Source organism: Mya arenaria, chromosome 4, assembly GCF_026914265.1.
Source record: "Mya arenaria isolate MELC-2E11 chromosome 4, ASM2691426v1".
In the NCBI taxonomy this organism is placed as follows: Eukaryota; Metazoa; Mollusca; class Bivalvia; order Myida; family Myidae; genus Mya; species Mya arenaria.
In genome coordinates, this window is record NC_069125.1 from 81,686,931 (window position 1) to 81,706,103 (window position 19,173).

At 34.0% G+C, this 19,173-nt stretch overlaps 2 protein-coding genes across 3 annotated transcripts; one reads left to right on the forward strand and one right to left on the reverse strand.

Moving 5' to 3' along the window:
* Window positions 1-5,481: 5,481 nt before the first annotated feature.
* On the reverse strand, window positions 5,482-10,777 carry LOC128232968 (uncharacterized). 2 transcript variants are annotated; one of them, XM_052946788.1, is made up of 2 exons: window positions 9,741-10,777; window positions 5,482-5,722 (listed from the first exon to the last, which is right to left on the reverse strand). In XM_052946788.1, exons 1-2 carry the CDS (start codon window positions 10,393-10,395, stop codon window positions 5,670-5,672), a joined length of 708 nt encoding a protein of 235 aa, XP_052802748.1. In that variant the 5' UTR covers window positions 10,396-10,777; the 3' UTR covers window positions 5,482-5,669. The 2 variants fall into 2 exon arrangements, with proteins under 2 accessions (XP_052802748.1, XP_052802747.1); XM_052946787.1 differs by lacking the exon at window positions 5,482-5,722 and adding an exon at window positions 7,509-8,536.
* Window positions 10,778-16,925: 6,148 nt separating this feature from the next.
* Window positions 16,926-17,647, forward strand: LOC128231121 (putative nuclease HARBI1). The gene is made up of 2 exons (XM_052943541.1): window positions 16,926-17,278; window positions 17,536-17,647. The coding sequence occupies exons 1-2, from the start codon at window positions 16,926-16,928 to the stop codon at window positions 17,645-17,647; spliced, it is 465 nt and encodes a 154-aa protein (XP_052799501.1).
* Window positions 17,648-19,173: the final 1,526 nt, after the last annotated feature.

Consider the following 19,173-nt stretch of genomic DNA (forward strand, 5'->3'; position numbering starts at 1 on the left):
TTCAACTATTACTCTTTGGTTCGAAAAAAGCCCCATATGAAACGAACAAATATATCTTTGACCATGTCCAGAACAACACACGTCCATCGAACAGTTTTTGAGTACAAATTCCAACAAACCCTTATTACACCATCCTTTTCTTCGACCTTTTACCTTACTATCTTCTAATTAATTGTTTACAGACTAAAACAACTTGTTTTACATACGATAGTTTACACCACACGACTATAAGATTATATTTATTCGAATCACTGCTACTTTTGTACCAGCCTAAGCAGTGTGGATAAATTACAGAAGCGAGACATAGCGAAAGCCTCAAGTTTTTCTTCTCAATTCTGTCTACACTATTGTTTTGTGCATAATAAACATGTTCTTTTTTCCAACGCAGTACATATTTGGTCTTTGTTAATCTTGATTAAGCTCAAATTTGTTGAACTAAACTATTTGTAAATGTTATATCGACATAAATATTGTTTAAACAAACACATTTTGGACACTTAACAACTACTGATACACCAATTGTAGTCTTTTAAAAACTGAAAACAAAATATAAGTAATATAATTACATACATTTAAATAAAAAATGTAGAACAACTTTTAAATCATTTAACCAAATTATAGGACTATTTATAAACTATGTGGAAATAAAAGCACAACTTTTAAAGTAGTTATATGTCTTATTGGATGCACTGCTGGTTTAGCTTTAGTACCAGCCATACCAGTTGCTTTATCTGTTGCTGGTGCAATTCCTGCAGGAATACCTGTTTTGCTAAATAAATCCAACACAGAACTTTAAAACAACTTACTTCTAACACATATAATATGTAAATGCAAAAGGTTAGTGATAAAAAGGAAATAATTACATCAGTTTTTAATTTATTATTTGAACTTTAAAAAGAAGCCAATAATGTTGTGCCACATGCAAAATATATAATTTCTTTAAACTATATGGATATGGAAGACATCCATGTTAAATAAACCTGAATATAGATTGGATATGTCGCAAAACATATTATTTCGATTGTGATCGTAGCTTCTCCTTAAGAAAATCTTATTTTTTGAATGACAATGAAAAAAAGACACTTACGTGCATATGATACAAACACGTGAGATAGTAAAATCTCGTCAAAGATATCGTCGTCCCTTACATAACGCACCAAAGCATACTTAATGTCTTACTGACACATTGCAAATTTCATATCAATCTTCTTAGCCAAACTATACTATTCATGGAAAGGCTTAAACATCTACAAAATTATCTAAGATGAATAAAATGGCTGTTAGTTCGTATTTCAACCGCAACATGTATATGAAATATACTTGTTTAACAGTAATATCAACAACGCCAAAATGGAATTCAGCCGGGATTCATTTTTTTCCACCACAGATGCAATAACGAAAGAGTGAAATGTAACCGAACCCAAATGCACAAATCAAACTAAGTTCAGTTACTGTTCTGTTTATTTAGTTATTACATTCACAGTATACCACAATGTCAATCTGCCAATATACATATCAATGGGTCCTGACTGAAGGTATACGTAACCCTGAAATGTATCAAATCAACAAAAACATCAAGTACAAATTAACGTTTAAATATTATAAATAAAGACATCTACCTTTCACATATAAACCATTAATTGATATGTTCCTGTAATGGTATCAATGAGATAATTCATTCTCCTGGCATATGAAAGTCTGACAGTTCAGTCTCAAACTGACACAAATACATTGGTAAACATAACTAAATGAATAAAATACACAGTCATTTATTTAGATTGATACGCATCATGTTTCTCTGTACTCACATAAATTGTTGTTATCTTTGGTACTTTATATAACCCTCTGTGCTCGCTCCTCTCTCACACAAGTATCCAGTGCTGGACTGTACTGAAGTGCATCTTACAATATGTGAACATGGAAATATAATATTTCACTGATAGCCATAATATAATTTAGAAAGAAAAATGTTACTAAGAATCCTCGTGACAAAAACCCAAATGTAAATCCATCGACAATGCCAATTTAATCAAATGCTACAATTCAACTTCTGCTTATAATAATGATTAAACACCTATACTTACATACATTTGCAACCCTATCATTAATATCTCCTCCAAACTACTAAAGTAATGAAAAGTTTTCAATCTCCCCCAGCCAACTCTTTCGTCGACCTTCTCCAAGAACAATGTGACTCAGCAAGAAACAAAGATTCTACCGCACAGTATTAGGGTTACATACTACTGATTTGTTGAGGATAAAACGTAATACTACCGAGAGGGTCAATACTCCCCCTGCCATAAAATGACGTCCCGACTTTTGAGATTTCAAATACCAGAAAGGTACTCTAATGTACAAAACTACACTATCTAACTATTTACAAGCATATCATGTCTCTAATTTTTACATATATATGTGGTGACAAATACCTGCACATGAAATGACAATGCATAATAAATGGAATAAATCTTCAACTCCAATGTTTATCTGCTGTACATCAGTCTGATACCTTATATAAAGAACAAAATATAAAATATTAATATATGCCAATATATACTAATCAGCATCTGTAAAACAGATAGACCATGACATTAATAATGCACTTGACTATAAATTCAGAATCGAATCTCATACATATTAATGTAAAACTATACAACATGTTAATCCATAAACACAATATCATAGGCAACAAACCAACAAAGCATTTACTTAGCGTAGTTAATATATTTATACTGATGTGTTATTCATCAATACAATGTCTGGTGAATACACTCCGTATATTATATTGTTGTCATGCAAATATATGTTGAAATAGTGACATTAAATTACTGTACACATTTCATTTAAAACACAATACATAGTTCAACATGTATAAAATAACACTTAACCCAATAAACATTTTTACTGTGTGAAACCACATTCCCGTACCAATCTGGTGGTCTCGTTCGTCGTGTTGATCTCCTAAGCTCGTGCGGCTCCTCTGGCTCGTCTAGCGATAACTCTTGAAAAGAGGATCAACCGGCTAATGGTCATGTTGATGTCTATCTGCTATCCCCTCCTGCTCTACGACATCAGCTTGATCATCCATATGTCCATCTTCTACTTCAACATTTTCTACTAAATTATTCTCATCAGTGTCCTCTTCCTGTGTAATCTGATCTTGATCTTCTATAATATCTACTATTTGGTTTTAAACAGTGTTTGGGGCGTTCCCATCCACACCATAGAATGAACTGATTGCCATATTATCATCTGAATCCCTCTCAGTGACGTCACTCCTATTCTCCCTGTTAGTATCTATTTTCTCTTTTGTCTCCTGAACCACTTTCTTTCTAGTGTTTCCTTTAGTTTTATCTACTTTGACGACAATATCATCCTTTCTTTCAAATAAATCTCAAACTTGAAATAAATGGTTCTTATTTGATACTTTTTCTCGTCCGGTAGGCGATCGTACTACAAAAACTGGTATCTCCAAATTTGGTTTACGTACCTCCTCGTAGATTTCAAATTTATCGGCCAGTTTATGTGTACCTTCAAACTTCAACACTTTCACTAATACTTTGTCTCCTTTGCCTTTTTGTCATATTGGTACTTATGTTTACTCCTAGATTTATCTGCATGTTTCTCAGCTATTTCATGTACCTTCTATAACCTTACTTTCAAATCAATTATATACTCATTCTGTGGTTTTGTCTCATTTTCATCATTAATATGAAATTTCAAATTAACCGGCAATCTTGCTTTTCTTCCAAAAAGTGGTTCATATGGTGAATATTTAGTACTCTCATGTGGTATAGCATTGTATGCATATACTAATGGTTGTACATTATTCTTCCAATCCTGCTTTTGTTCCTTTTCTAGTGTTCCAAGCATTCAAGTGAGTGCTTTATTAAATCTTTCAGTCATTCCATTACATTAAGGATTGTCAATTGTTGTAGATTTCGCTATTCCAGATAAATTACATAATTATTTCATTAATTCACTTTCAAAGTTTACTCCTTGATCAGTCAACATTCTTGTTGGAAATCCATATTTCAATACAGAATTGTTAAAAAATACCTCTGCTGTTGTTTTAGCAATTCGATTTTTTGTTGGAAATGCTTGTGCAAATCTAGTATAATGATCGATAATCACGGTTCAATCTTCAAAAAATCCATGCAAACAAGTTCTAATGACTTTTTACTAAAAATGTTTACCAATGGTACTTTCTGATTCAAGTTACTCTTTCTTCATATTTGATACACCACCTTTACACGGTTAAATCTTCAAAAAAAATCCATGCAAACAAGTTCTAATGACTTTTTACTAAAAATGTTTGGCGATGGTACTTTCTGATTCAAGTTACTCTTTCTTCTAACACACCTATTACATGATTTAACATATTCTTCAATTTCCTGTGCCATTCCCGGCAAATAAAATATTTCATTTATAACCATTGTTGTTCTTTCGATTTCCGGGTGTCCTTTATCACCATGGCAACCTTTCAAAGCTTTTTTGATAAATTTTGCCGGTATAACCAATTGTACCTTCTTTTCCTCCTTTTTATAAAAATCCTTGTATACCCCCCCCCCCCCCCCCCCCCCGACTAGTTTAAAATGCTTCCAGTGTCTTGACATTGTTCTATGTTAATTATTATTCATGGTAATATGTCTTTAGGCATTACTTTATCCGTCATACTTACCATCCATACTGATATTATCTTGTCATCTTTTTGTGCCTTCATTATCTCTCTAACATCCAGCTGTGTTTTATCAATTTCAATTGTTTCACTATGTGGGTATCTTGAGAGTGGATCTGCTTTACACTGAGCTCCAGGCTTGTTAATAATATTGAAATCATAGAGACTTAAACTTGAAACCCATCTTTGCACTGCCGCATCTAACTTTGCTGTGGATAAAACATAAACAAATGGGTTGTTAATCATTTATCACCGTAAACTTCCTTCCATGTAAATAATCAGCATTTTTTCTGAAACTGCCCATTTTAGAGCCAAAAATATAAGTTTATATATGGGATAGTTTTTTTTCAGACTTTGACAACGACCTACTTGCATAACTAATGACTCTTGGTTTCCCATTTTGCATTTGAAATAGAAAAGCTCCCTAATCCTGTAAAACTAGCATCTCTATAAACTTCAAATGGCATGTCATAATCAGGGTATCTTAATACTGGTGCTGTAGTAAGCTTTAATTTCAATTCATTGAAAGACTTCTCTTGATTCGGGCCAGACGCTGGGCGCCATGTTGTAACCGACCCCGGATGCACAAATCAAACTCCGTCCAGTTACTGTTCTGTTTACTTAGGTATTACATACACAGTATAACACAATGTCAATCTGCCCATATACATATCAATGGGTCCTGACTAAAGGTATACGAAACCGTGAAATATATCAAATCAACAAAACCATATTAAGTACAAATTAACGTTAAAATAATATCAATAATCAAATCTACCTTTTACATATAAATCATAATATAATTGATATGTTCCTGAAATGATATAAATGAGATAACTCATTATCCTGGCACATGAAAGTCTGACAGTTCAGTCTCAAACTAACACATTTTTTTTGGTAAAAATAACTAAATGAATAAAATACAGTCATTTATTTAAATTGATACGCATCATGTTTCTCACATAAATGGTTGTTATCAATGGTACTTGATTTAACCCTCCGTGCTCGCTCCTCTCTTACACAAGTATCCAGTGCTGGACTGTACTGTAAAATAAAGTGCATCTTACAATATGTGGACATGCAAGTATGATATCTCACTGATAGTCATGTTAGAATTTAAAAAGAAAAATGTTACCAAGAAATCTCGTGAAAAAACAACAAAAATAAATCCATCGACAATGCAAATTTAACCAAATGCTACAATTCAACTTCTACTACTTATAATGATTAAACATCTATACTTAATAAATTTGCATCTCTATCATTAATATCTCCTCCAAACAACTAAAGTAATGAAAACTGAAGTTTTCACTTTCCCCAAGCCAACTCCATCATCGACCTTCTCTAAGAACAATGTGACTTAGTAAGAAACAAAGACTCTATCGCACAGTATTAGGGTTACATACTGATAAAACGTATCACTACCACAGAAACTAGCAACAAACGAGTGCAAAACATAGTTTATTTGCTAACAGTATTACAGGAAATGACATAGCCAGAATATAGAATAACTTTCTAAGTCCGAAATTTTACATGTTTACTGATCCTGGTTTTTATTGTCTACACAATTAAAACAACATGAATTGATTATTTCTCGCTTCAAATGTCACCATAAAGTTTTCACGCACCTTTTAAGAAATAATGCTTCACTCTCCTAAGAACTATTTAAACCCCGATTTGACTATTAACAGAATCTAAATCACTGCGATTATATCGATGACAACCACGAATTATTACATGTCTTTACGCATTTATTTTCACTACGCACAAAAGAGTTCCAGCAAAAAATACATTTTTACTTAATTTTGTTAACTGTGGTGGGAGAAAAAGCATCTTCCATAGCCGCTCGTAAAAGATACCAATCCCTCGCGCGCAAACCTCGTTTCTGCAAAACACCCTATGCTCGGGTCGGAATAAATCTTACACTCCCAGCCATGGAAGATACTTAAAATCTCATTTTATAGCGGGTAATATCCACGTGCTGACGTTATCTATATTGCTATACAGCGTTTAAGGTAAATTTCTAATTAACATTTCTATGACTATTATTTGTTTAAAATAAGTTAAACTATTTAAATATATATTTTCAATTATTTGTTTTAAATGGACATTTTTAATTCAAAGCTTCTTTCATGAGGTTTTTGTGAAAGTTCACAAATAAAAAATCTTTTTCATTCGTTACTTTTATTCTCCGTAACACTAGTTTAGCGGCTTTTGGTTTGGGACGCAATCTCAGTGATATGGTACTTCTGTTTTATCTATTACACAGTTTTCAGGTTGTTCCGACGTTTCAATTGGGAAAATCGTGTCATCGTATAATGCGACCTGATGCGTATTGTGTTTCTTTAAACAAGTACACAGTTTACACTTCTACTTTACCTTACTTTACCTTATTATATTTGACCCGGACTAGCCACACAGGAATCTATTAACGTTAAGACAAAACACATTTTAGTACTTTATTCGTTTCCTACAACACACAAATGTATCGATTTTTATTTATTCTTAATTTCCTAATAAGTCTATAACGATAACAATATCTAAATGTAACTAAATCCAACTTTAACGTCAAGCTTGTAAATCCAATGTGAAAGAAGATCCCGATCAGAGAAATGGATTTTCTTTATATACAATTCCCGCCAAGTCATGCTTTGTACGGGAACAAATCCGTGCAAAACGAAGTCGCCACCGGCGGTGTAATGTATTTATATAGCACTAACCGGTGTATATGATTATAACATATAGGTGTTTATAGAAGTGTAGTATAGACTAATAAAAAGCAAACTTAATAAACAATATTTCGCGATATTCGCGACACCTGGTAGTTTGCAGTAGAAAGAGATAAGCGCTTCTTTTTTCGCCAACAACACCACAATACAATCTTCTGTAGTATTCAGCACGTAAATATACATCATCTAATCAATCGTAACGATTGTAGTAATCAGCGGGGTATATATTCTCGCCAATGTCATCGTGACCCTCGTCGTGATTGTAATTATAACGAGTCATGCCCTCTGACTGGGAAGCTGCAAAGTTTGATGAGCGTTGCCTAAACCGCCTATATGTTCTAAGGTGTGCACAGTGGTTAGATTTTGATTGCCTTTCTGTCTCCCAATCGGCTCTTGTCTTCCAACGCCTAAGCACCATGTGAGATGGCCGAATATTATAATTTGCTACGTATTCTGAACTATCCGAAGGAAAAACAAACCTTAAAGATACCGATTCGATGCCGTATATGAGCTTACAGCAGCAGTGTATCTGAGACTTTCGTTAAAAGACATATTTTTCAAAAGCGTATGATGGGCCTGTTACATAACGTACATGTATCTGATACATCAAAATTAAATATTTTTTAATTTGATATTACCATCACAGACCTTTTAAATGAGCACGAAACATACTTACAAACGCAATACCACAGTATGTGCGCATTATATTTCAGTTTTGTGGTAATTAACAATTAATTTTATTTCTTTTAACCTACACATCTCAAAGAAACATGTCGACAAAAAATAACAGCTAATCGAATCTGCATTCTAAGTTTCCTCGTGTGTTTACAATTGCCGTTCGATTTCACCTCATTATTTCAATAGTGTGATCATAACAGGACCTTTCTTACATAATCTGAGCAAAAAGAAGTATAAATTACTATCTGTAACACACTTGGAAAAATGTCCCAGAAGAAACCTGAAGTTGCGGCCGCATACAGAATGTATCCTGGATTTACAATGAGTAAGACTAGAGTAAAATATGAAAGAACAGCAATCATGACTGAGTTCAATTTAACACAATTGCAGTCACACCCTAAAGCCTTGCACTCTCTGTTTGAAATAATCTTTAACTCTGTGATGGTGACATCTGCAAAAACGAAAAACAGAAATACATTCAGTGATATATTTAGTATTCCGAGATCCAGCAAATTGTGACGGTGTCAGGCTAACATGGTGTAATTAGTTTACTCAGTTAAGTGACCGGTGTATATAGTATTCAGTAGTTAACACCTACTATTTATCAGGTTGGATTAATTTAATCTTATTTATGTCTCGACAACGGGGGACATTGTTGATTCAAAGACTTTCAATCACGGTTTTGAACAGATAACCACACTATTGAGGCTTGACATAAGTTGCATTGTGTCTCCTTCCGGCGTTGTGCCGTCGGGCTGAGAGGCTAAGGCTACGATGAAAATTAGATATATCGTTTATAGACAGGAGAGCAAAAAATTATAATTCGAAACAAATTGTGTAAGGGCTTCTGTGGGTGGCGTAATGTTTGAAGGTTATGATGAACTTGTTTAATCATTCTTTAAGACACGTTTGAGGAATGAGTGTTTATTTAACGACGGCACTGGCCTATCCATCGACCCCGGTAAGATTATCCGTCAATTTTTCATATGAATATTGTTAGTATAAGGGGCAAGGTGCACAGAAAGAATGTTTACTGGGTTAAAGCTACCATGACTCTTAAATATGCACCAGTGTAAAATGCTGCCACACGGGACCCCCATTTAACGTCCCTCCCGGAAAAAACGCTCATTTGATGAGTACCTTGGTTGATTTTTTAACCCTGGGTATGTTGGATATTACAAACACTTTGAGTATACTTCATTAATATACATATCGTAATGTGTACCTTTTAACTAGTATATTTCATACTTGGCATCATGTATCATTTTGCATTTGAATTATACTGGAACACTCAACGTCGATTTAAATTAATGCATTCACTTCTTACCTTAGCCCGCCGATATTTTTTTCGTTGTGCTTACATCTTTGCATACCTAATTTTGAGGTTGAATTATCTAATTGCTAATACATTTTATGAACGTAAGGTATTTTATCCATTATTATGCGGTTTATTTCCTTATACAGTTAGATGCTATGCGGTATAAGGATAATGTCCATGTTCGGCCTCTAAATGGAAATATACATCCTACATTCAGGCAAAAGGGAACGTTTTTATTTTTATTTATGTACATGTTTCTTAGTTCAAACTTATCGCCACGTAACAAAAGAACTCTCAGTGTTATGATTGCAAATATTATTTAAACAAATGATCGTACCAGTCTGTTTTGTCCTGTTCATGCAGAGAGCAGTCAAAACTGTGACGATGACTGGGACGTATATGAGCATATATTCGGCAAAAATAGCCCATCTCTCCTCGTTGACGTTTTTCTGACACACGGACAGAAATACATTCATGTGCTGACTCCTGGAAGCCCCAAGTGTCACTAGAGTAGTTTGTGCAACTGGAAATGAAGAGTTTTGCGGCATTCTTTTGATGACGAAAAAACTTCCTGTGATGACGCAACCAAGTATTCCTGCGTATGCTAGACAAGAAGACACCAACCATTTAAAGTTCTGAACAAACACATTATGAATGATAGCCAGGAGCACCACTGTGTTTGCACAAACCGCCGTCATCGAGTAATCAAAGCACGAGCCGACGCTGGGAGGCCCATCTTCTACGCGTATTTCCGTGTTCTTCTCAGCAATTGTCAGCATACACACGCTCGCGATCAGATGCAAAAATCCGGAGAGCACCACCGCGAACAGCGTCGTAGTATTTCGGCAGTACTTTCTGCGGACAAAAACTAGGTGACCGCAACATATGACGCCGGCCACGAGAGCAGAGAAGATCATGCCTTTCTGAAAAAGCTGAAACATGAACATCACATAACTGTCGTTTGTTTGCTGAGAGGCTTGAAGGGTGCCCATGTTTAATGTTCTAACTCATGTTCTGTACTAGAATAACCCACATACTTTATAGGTATACAACGTTTCAGTCCAATTTTAAGTCTGTTTCTAACGAAGCTCCAACAAAACTGAAAACACACCTAAATATTTGTTCCAGTGTGTGTGTATGTCCGGGTTATAAATGTTGTGTGTAAAGCTTTCAAACCGTCCGTGTGTCCATGTTATAAATGTTGTGTGTAAAGCTTTCAAACCGTCCGTGATTGCTTATATTTATATAATTTACAACTGCCACTTTGTAAACAAAATAAATGACTAAAATATTTAAAACGGTATAGGTAAAAATGTTCACTAACTATTGTTAAAACTTTGATAAAGCAATTTTATTATCCTAAAGTAAATATCAACGCGTTCTTTAGTTTATTCAATATTAGGCAATAGGATACCTTAAAGGCGTGGATATGATATGTTTACCAACGCGTTCCATTTTCAAAGCGCGGAAATTTACGATGCAGTCGGAAATGAATACCAGTAGTATATATTAACATCCGCATAGGACATAACCCTATTTAAAGACAATGTTATAACTGAAAAAGAACAGAATTAATATATTTTTTTCTGAAAATAACTACTTTTTTCAAGTAAATTTTAAAAACACAAATATTTCTTTCCGGCCTGCTTATTTGATGTTATTGTTAGTATTAACTCGCATTACCGAATGGTTGAATAAGAATGTAAGTTTCAAGTAGATAAACCGATAAAAAAAACTTGATTACGGATAATGTTTATTATATTCATAAAATATCAGCCCGCTGCGCCCGACAGCTTGGTAATAAGTAGTAAGAAAATAATAAAATTTATTTCTTTGGCATTGTTATATCCGTTACACAGACATTAACATTCCGTATAAGCTTCAAAAAATAATGAAACAAACGGATCACTTGCAATAACGCCATTCATAAACTGTTTATATGAAAGATAATAGGAAATTTATTTCATTGTTGTGGTGTTCTTTATATCCGAAAAACATACGCTTACATGGTGTGCAGGTTTCAACTACATAAAACACACGACATAAGGGGACAATGGAATATCTATCAATTTCAATATAAGTCTTTTTGTTCATTATATATGCAAAAAGCTACAGAAAAAAATCCCCGTGCTGCACCCGAGGCTCAATTGAACAATACGATTAGTAAAATTTAAATTCCTCGTGTTCCTGCATCGTCCAATACTCCCGAAACACACTACGCTGTGCTTCGTTGTGTTTCGTGGGCAATTTTGCTATGAAAATCTCGTTATCATGAATAATTAATGACGCAGTTTCATTGGCCAAACATGGGAAGAGTAGAGGAAACGAAAAAATGGAAATAATAAGGATGATGAGAAAAGGATACCGATTTAAGTGGAGGATCTTTCAAGAATAATACCAAGCAACACACTGCTTTTTAAGTTCAATCGTTCCGATTGCAGCTTATGTACATTATGAAAATCAGGTTTTGAATCTTTGAACATGTATTCTGGTAGACACATAACAAAACAGAACAGAAGAGGACATTTTTTTCCAAGATTGTCATATACCCATCTGGCAAAACATAAACATATAAAATGGCGACAAAATCAGCAATAACACAATAAACACAATTTATGCACAAATGAATACATAATTTAATTTTATTATAAATAAAATGTTATTAAATACATATAAATAAAGTATGCAGACAAAGAGAGATCCACTAATAGTTTATATTTATTTTTCTCTTTATAAGAGCATTTGATTCAGTTACTGTGTAATTGTAAACAAGCAAAAGATGATATATCCAACAAACCTATACAAATAACATGGAGTATATAGTGTTTTGCAGTTCAAATACTTGCAAAAATATGCATACTTACATGTTGTTGTTTTTGAGCTTCCTTTTCTATATCAAAAAGTTCAACTAATTTACAAATACTGGGACGTTGTCTATAATGCATTAGTAAATACCTAACTCTTGAGTTCAGAATACAATATGCACTCTAAACCAAAATGATATTCGTCTTCTAATAATTACTTATGGTACATATACGTTCGTTTAAGGGTTTAGGTTGTGATTAATTCCATCTTTCTGTGTCAATGTTTCATCTGTGTGAGGATAGTCGCAAACAGCACATAGACTTACGTAACTTTGGGATTCCAAAATTCAAAATTTTGAGGTATGTTTGATATAAAATCTAGTTCTGCATTAAGTATCCCATGTCAATTACTGAGGAAATTATATTTTAGCCGCTATTTCACTAACGACATAAATAATTCATTGTTACCTGTCATGCATTCATCGTGTTTTTTTTCTAGATATTTCCCAGCTGGAGTAAATTTGTTTGACGACAGTCCCTTTCTGTGGCCGCTTTGCGAAGATACCTGCGGCATAACCGCTATATCAAGCCTCAATTTCGCGCGAGTAGTCCGTCCAGTAAAAAAATCCACACTTTATGGAAATGGATGTTGCAATTGGAAATATTTTTAGATAAACACCCTACTACAATCAGCGAAACCAATCATTTTTAACATTAATTGAGGCACAAAACAAGTATTTATTCAAAAGCCTTTTGGAACTAAAAACATAAATTATAACGCGTTGATATACAATTGAATGTAACTGGAGCATGTGACATTTTCTGTACATTGAACAACAATTTCAACAGATTTAAATTAACAAACATGGACTTATCATAGTGTGTATGCTTAAAATCTACGGACTTTGCAGCCGAATGAGGTTTTGTTTTTGAGACAGCGAATTAGTTTCATATCTATTAAAGTTGAATGACACGTTTCCGTTAAATTTTGGGTTTACAAACCCCCAGAGAAAATGTCGAGGATGTACCCGAAGATGCTTTTGAGTAGGATGTAGCGCAGACTTCGGAAGTGTTCTCGACAAGATGTCGGATATCGCCATAGCCTGGTTGGTTTTCGATCTGCTTAATTGTTCAGTTTTATATGGCCATTGATCTGAACTATTTGATAAAGCGGGACTCCTTAATCGTTCATCTTTTTGACAAGCCTTTTCTGAGCATTATTTTTAAAAAGACAAATGAATTGTAGAACGGTTGAAGGTTAACAGTTGAAGGAAATTAGTCAAATCCATAATGCTTTTGCATAAATGTGGCCGGTTAGAGTTTGTAGGTAGAAATGATCTATCAACTCTATTACTAGCACATGTGGCCAAGTAAATATTCAACCGAAACCTACGGCTAGTTGTAACAGTATGTTCCATAAAATAGTTCATACATAAAATTGTAGGTTCATTCTTTTTAAATAGTTATAATCAATTGCAAAATGTCAGTGTTATAATCAATTGTAAAATGTCTGTTTTATTAAATCTATTGCATAATTTATTATTGACAATTCTTTCCGATTCGGTTAATGTGTCTATTACTGCACTTCAGACGAAAACAAACATGTACTCTACTTCTTACATATATGTTCTTTTTCAAGTCAAGGGAATCAACTTTCATTCTTTCACCGATATGCGTGAAATAAATTGTGATATTTTAAACACATTCTAGATTTTCTTTCATAAGGTTCACGAGCAAGAAATTAACGGACTGCCTCGCGTTTTGGCGCAGAGAGTGACCCTGCTCATGTACCTGCTTCGCAAGTCACGCGCACTCACCACGGACACTAAATAGCATGGTGCATCTACGCGCTTTCATAAATGGGCGTTGTGTAATGGGTTAGGGAGTAGGGACGCTTTATCCACTAAGAGTCATGTAGTTGCTATTTATTAAAAATCTTAATTCAAATCGCTAAAACACTTAGTCCTGTAACTGCTGCCTTTTATGCTATATAAAAAGTGGTTTTATGAAATGTTTGGTTAAGAATCACCTACAAATTTTAAATTAGTATGGAATAATCTGGAGTTCGCCAAACGCATATTGTTTAGGCTCAGTATCAAATAAGCCAATATAATATATATTATATAGATATTCTAGATACCCCATGCGACAGGTTGTATACAGCAGGAAACATTAAAAGTAAGTGCATTTTGGTAGCTTTTGCAGGCCTTTGGAGAAGTTCCGAGTTATCAAACATAAGTGTAACATTGTTTTTTTCAAGAACAGTATATGGATACATTTATTGAAGGGAGTAGGACTGATAAATATCGTGATATTGCTTTGGTTATGATTGCTAAAACAAACACAAAGTTATGTCCAGTTGAAAAAGTTAGGAAGTTGATTATTTGGAGCAAACTGGTAGATAAGGCGTATATGTTTTGAAACATATGTCTAACGAAAGGCGGTAACAAAACTAGAAACGCAAAAACGAGAATGCCTTAAACGAATCTCAAATATTTTTTCTAGGGGCTTTAACGCCTCATGTAAAAGATGTAAATATTATATTGCCTGCACTCTTTAAGATTAGGTGGTGCTACCTTTACAAACAATGGTATTAACGACAAACTTCTTAAAAACATGGCCGTTGGGTAAGTGAAATTGACAAAGGATGGTTACATCAAAGATGATCGGTTTCATTGAGGTTATAATCTGCAATGAGACGTTTCAAAATTTTCGCGGTTGGTCTTGCTACAAAAATGCCAAACGACAGGACCGTAATTGGAATTGGATCTGATTAAATATTTAAACATAATACATATGCATAAAGCTACAGAAACATGCTCAGTAGCAAAAAGTTTAAACATAAGCCCGATTTAGTGGCAATGGGCAACGCTAAAGACATAGAACACAAATTCACAGACAAGAAACATGGTCGTTAAAAATGTGCTTGTATATTGAAGGATATTCCATTGCTTAGCTGCTTTTTTGCACATTTAAGAGATCTGGTGCAGTATTCAATATGCATCTTAGATTGCTTTCATCCTTAGATTGGTCGTTTTGTTCTTAGATTTGTCCTCAATTCTACCAGATTCTAAGATTTGGACTTATTAGGTTCCAGAATCTGAGATTTCAACTAAGATCGTTTAAAGAAGTTAAGGAAGTGTTTACCTTCCTTAGATATTTCATAACATAATAAGATCACGGTATTTTACGGTAATTTTTGTTGAATTAAAAAAAAAGACTGCTCCTGTCGCTCAGCAGTAAGTACCTTGTTTCGTTTTATGGTTTACTGTACAATAGGAAGTGAGAATGGAGATGTGAAGGTCGAAAAAGTATCTCACCTAAAAACACATGCTAGACTTGTAAAAACGTGGAATTATTACAGTATTATTCGTCTGATTTGTCATTCTTTGGTGTTGATTGATAAGCTACCAACAGCTTAAATAATGCATATTAGCACACGCCTTAACTACATCATATAATTTCGCGATATTCCGGAAATGTTTTCATTCTAACCGTTTCACATTTCTTCAATGGGTATTTTCTATGTCATATCGATAGCCATGTTCTTATGTGGCAATTGATGATTAATAACATGAAAGATATTCGTTTACCACCTTAGACACATGTTATTAAACAATTAAATGTCAATGTATTTGTTTGACTGTGTGTTATGTCCAACTGTCAACTGTCAGTGATAAAATATTTAAAGCAGTCAGACATTTTTATAATTCTAAGGGAGAATGTTATCTCGAATTATAATCATAACATGCAAAAAAATCATTGTCTGGATGTAATTGAGATTGGATTCCAATTGGAAGGGGGTGATTAAAAGAGGGTCTTGTTTTGTGTTGTTTATATCACAATCCAATCCTTGTCATATGTTACCCACTTCAATATCATCTGGTTCTCCAAAGTTTAATCTCAGAACAGGAAGAAACAATGTTGAAAATATTACTGAAATAAAGTCAACTGTAAGTAATGATAGTGACAATATCAGTGATTGGATTCATAAGAATACATCTCTTATAAATTTAAAATAAAATAAATTTATTTACTATAAAAAATAGAATCATTAATCCATGTATAGTCATGTTGCCCCATCAAATTTCATCGAAAGTTTGTAAAGAAATCTTTAAAATTGTGTAAAGAAAAGATTTGACAAGTCAATGTATTGAAAATTATTTCTACGGTAAGTTAATGAATGTTAATACTTCTCGTAAAAATGTGCAGCTGCAACCAGGTAATATGAGTACTTCTTTACTAAAAAGCTACATGTAAGTTTAATGCAAATTATCGGCCAAAATTGATAAATTTTTAAAGTATTTGTCATGATGTTATTTTTTAATTTAAATTATGATTAAATAACATGTCAGGCTATTATTTCAGATCATGGATCGTGCCCGAATCTTGATACTCTACTGGAAATGGATATTATAAATAGATACAGATTTGACAGAGCTGGAATCAATTATTTAACACAGCTGATCGGGGCTAACATTTCACCTAAAGCAGCCAGAAATAACGCCTTAAATGCTGAACAAAAAATCTTGATAACATTACGATATTTAGCAACTGGCTTAATACAGTTAAATGATGCGGATATACATGGCGTCAGTCAGCCAACAGTGTCACGTGTGTTGACTGAATTTATTAATGCTCTGTCATCACCTGCGTTGATTAGGCAATTTATTAAGTTTACAGGTAGTGTTGAAAAATTCAGACGGAATGCCGTGCAAATGCAGGGGATTGCAAGGTTTCCGAAAGTCATTGAGGCCATAGACGGAACCCATATTGACATTGCCTCACCCAATCAAAATGAAGAAATTTATGTAAACAGAAAAGGAAAACATAGTATAAATGTTCAAGTTGTTTTTGACGGATGGTACAATATAATTGATGTTGTTGCACGCTGGCCTGGATCCGTGCATGACAGTAGAGTTTTACGAGAAAGCTCATTAAACAACCTTTTTGAGAATGGCCACATGCCACACGGTTTCCATCTGCTTGGGGACAGCGGCTATCCAACCAAAAGGTGGCTGCTTACCCCTTTCCTAGCTCCGCAAACCCAGGCCGAACAAGCCTATAACAGGTATGTTTCAAAATTAATTTAACTCTGCATAATCTGAAATGCATAGCCCTACATGTATTGATCTTGTAACAGTGTGGTTGATGAAATTTTAAATAAATTAAATTGAGAGCCCAAATTATTTTATTCTGTTGTCTTATCTGCTGGATGTAATTGGAATCAAAACAAAGATTTATGCAACCTTTAGATAAACATTACATTAGCAGCTCATTGTTTGTTTCATACACATAAATCTGTTTCATCAATAATATTTATTACAGGAGCCACAAAGTCACTCGAGCTTTGGCTGAGAGAGGGATAGGTCAGTTAAAGAGGAGATTTGGCATTCTTCATAGGGAAATAATCCTCCAGCCAATTAAAGTGTGCAGGTGAATTATAATATAAGATGAACAATTAAAGTTATTTGAAATTTGACTTCAAATAAAACTATCACAATAATAATATATTACCGAATATAGAATACAATTACATTAAATAATTAATTGTAACACTGCAAGCAGCGAGCCATTCCCATGGCAGCTATAGCAGACAACAATTATGCGCTCAGGAAAAATAAAGACAAATGTAAAATATAAATTTAATTTGGCCAAAATAATGGGCTGCTAGATTGGAAATGAAATTAACATAGATATAAAGTTTTGTCAAAAGCAGCCAAAAATCCTCCATGCAAGGATACACAACATCAGAAAGCATAATAAAGTGATAAACATAATATAATATTCAATATCCTTAAATAATAGGGAAGAAAAGGGGTAACTATGAAAGCAAAGATAAAATTGAGAACTTGTCCGACAAAAAGAAATAAAAGAATCGGGCGGGAGGGTGGGAGAAAACACACGTCCGGACCGGATTAAAACTAGAGAACAAGTGAGAAAGGCGCCAAAATAAAGGGCGGACATTTAAACATTCGGCGCTGAGAAAGAGTTCCCTCCCTTGATAATTCTTGCAAAAATGTCACTATGCTGACTTGTTCAGAATGTGAGAGTCATTTTTAAATATTTTTCCCAACTTGATCATACCCGAGAATGTCTGTGTGATATATTTTGGAATTGAACCTGGTACCAAATTGGGACTTTCCAAACTTTTAGAAAAATACAAAGTTATGTTTGAATGGAAAGTATAATATAAAATATACCTATTTCTACCTTTTTATGCATTTAATCTAAAATGGCTACCGGGTAGTCTTATCAAGATGTTGCTGTGAGTAATTGCAGTTCAAAAGAGAAAGTCCAAAACAGTGACTGGTAAAAATATCATTCATCCCACAATCATCATTACTGGCAAAGATACGAAAGCTCGCATCCAAAACATGGCCAATGAAATCATAAGCCAATGACCATTTCTAAATAGTCTTAAGCTATCACAAAATACCCCTTTTTTTCAAGAAAGATGACCCCTTTTTGAAGAACTATAGACCATATTTACCATCAATGTCCAAATTATATGAACGGGTCATAAGTGAGCAACTGATTAGTCATTTTTATAATTATTTATATATTTTCGATCCTTTCCTTGCAGCATTTAGAACAACTTGGATGTCAAACTACCCTGTTAAGGCTGGTGGAAAAGTGAAAAAATCCTTGATGAAAACAATTATGGAGGTGCAGTTCTAATGGACTTCTCTAAGCATACGATTGTCTGCACCATGATCTAATCTTAGAAAAGCATAATGCATATGGTCTCTCAGCCCCAGCATATAGACTTATGCACAGCTATATTACAAACAAAAAGCAACGTGTCAAACTTGGTTTAAGTTCCAGTGAGTTGGACCCCATCCTGAAAGGCGTGCCACAAGGATCAATAAGTTTCAGCATCTTCCTCAACGACATCTTCAACTTTATAATTTTTAATAATGCTGCTAAAAATCCTGATGTTGTTAAGACCACTATTGAAGAAGA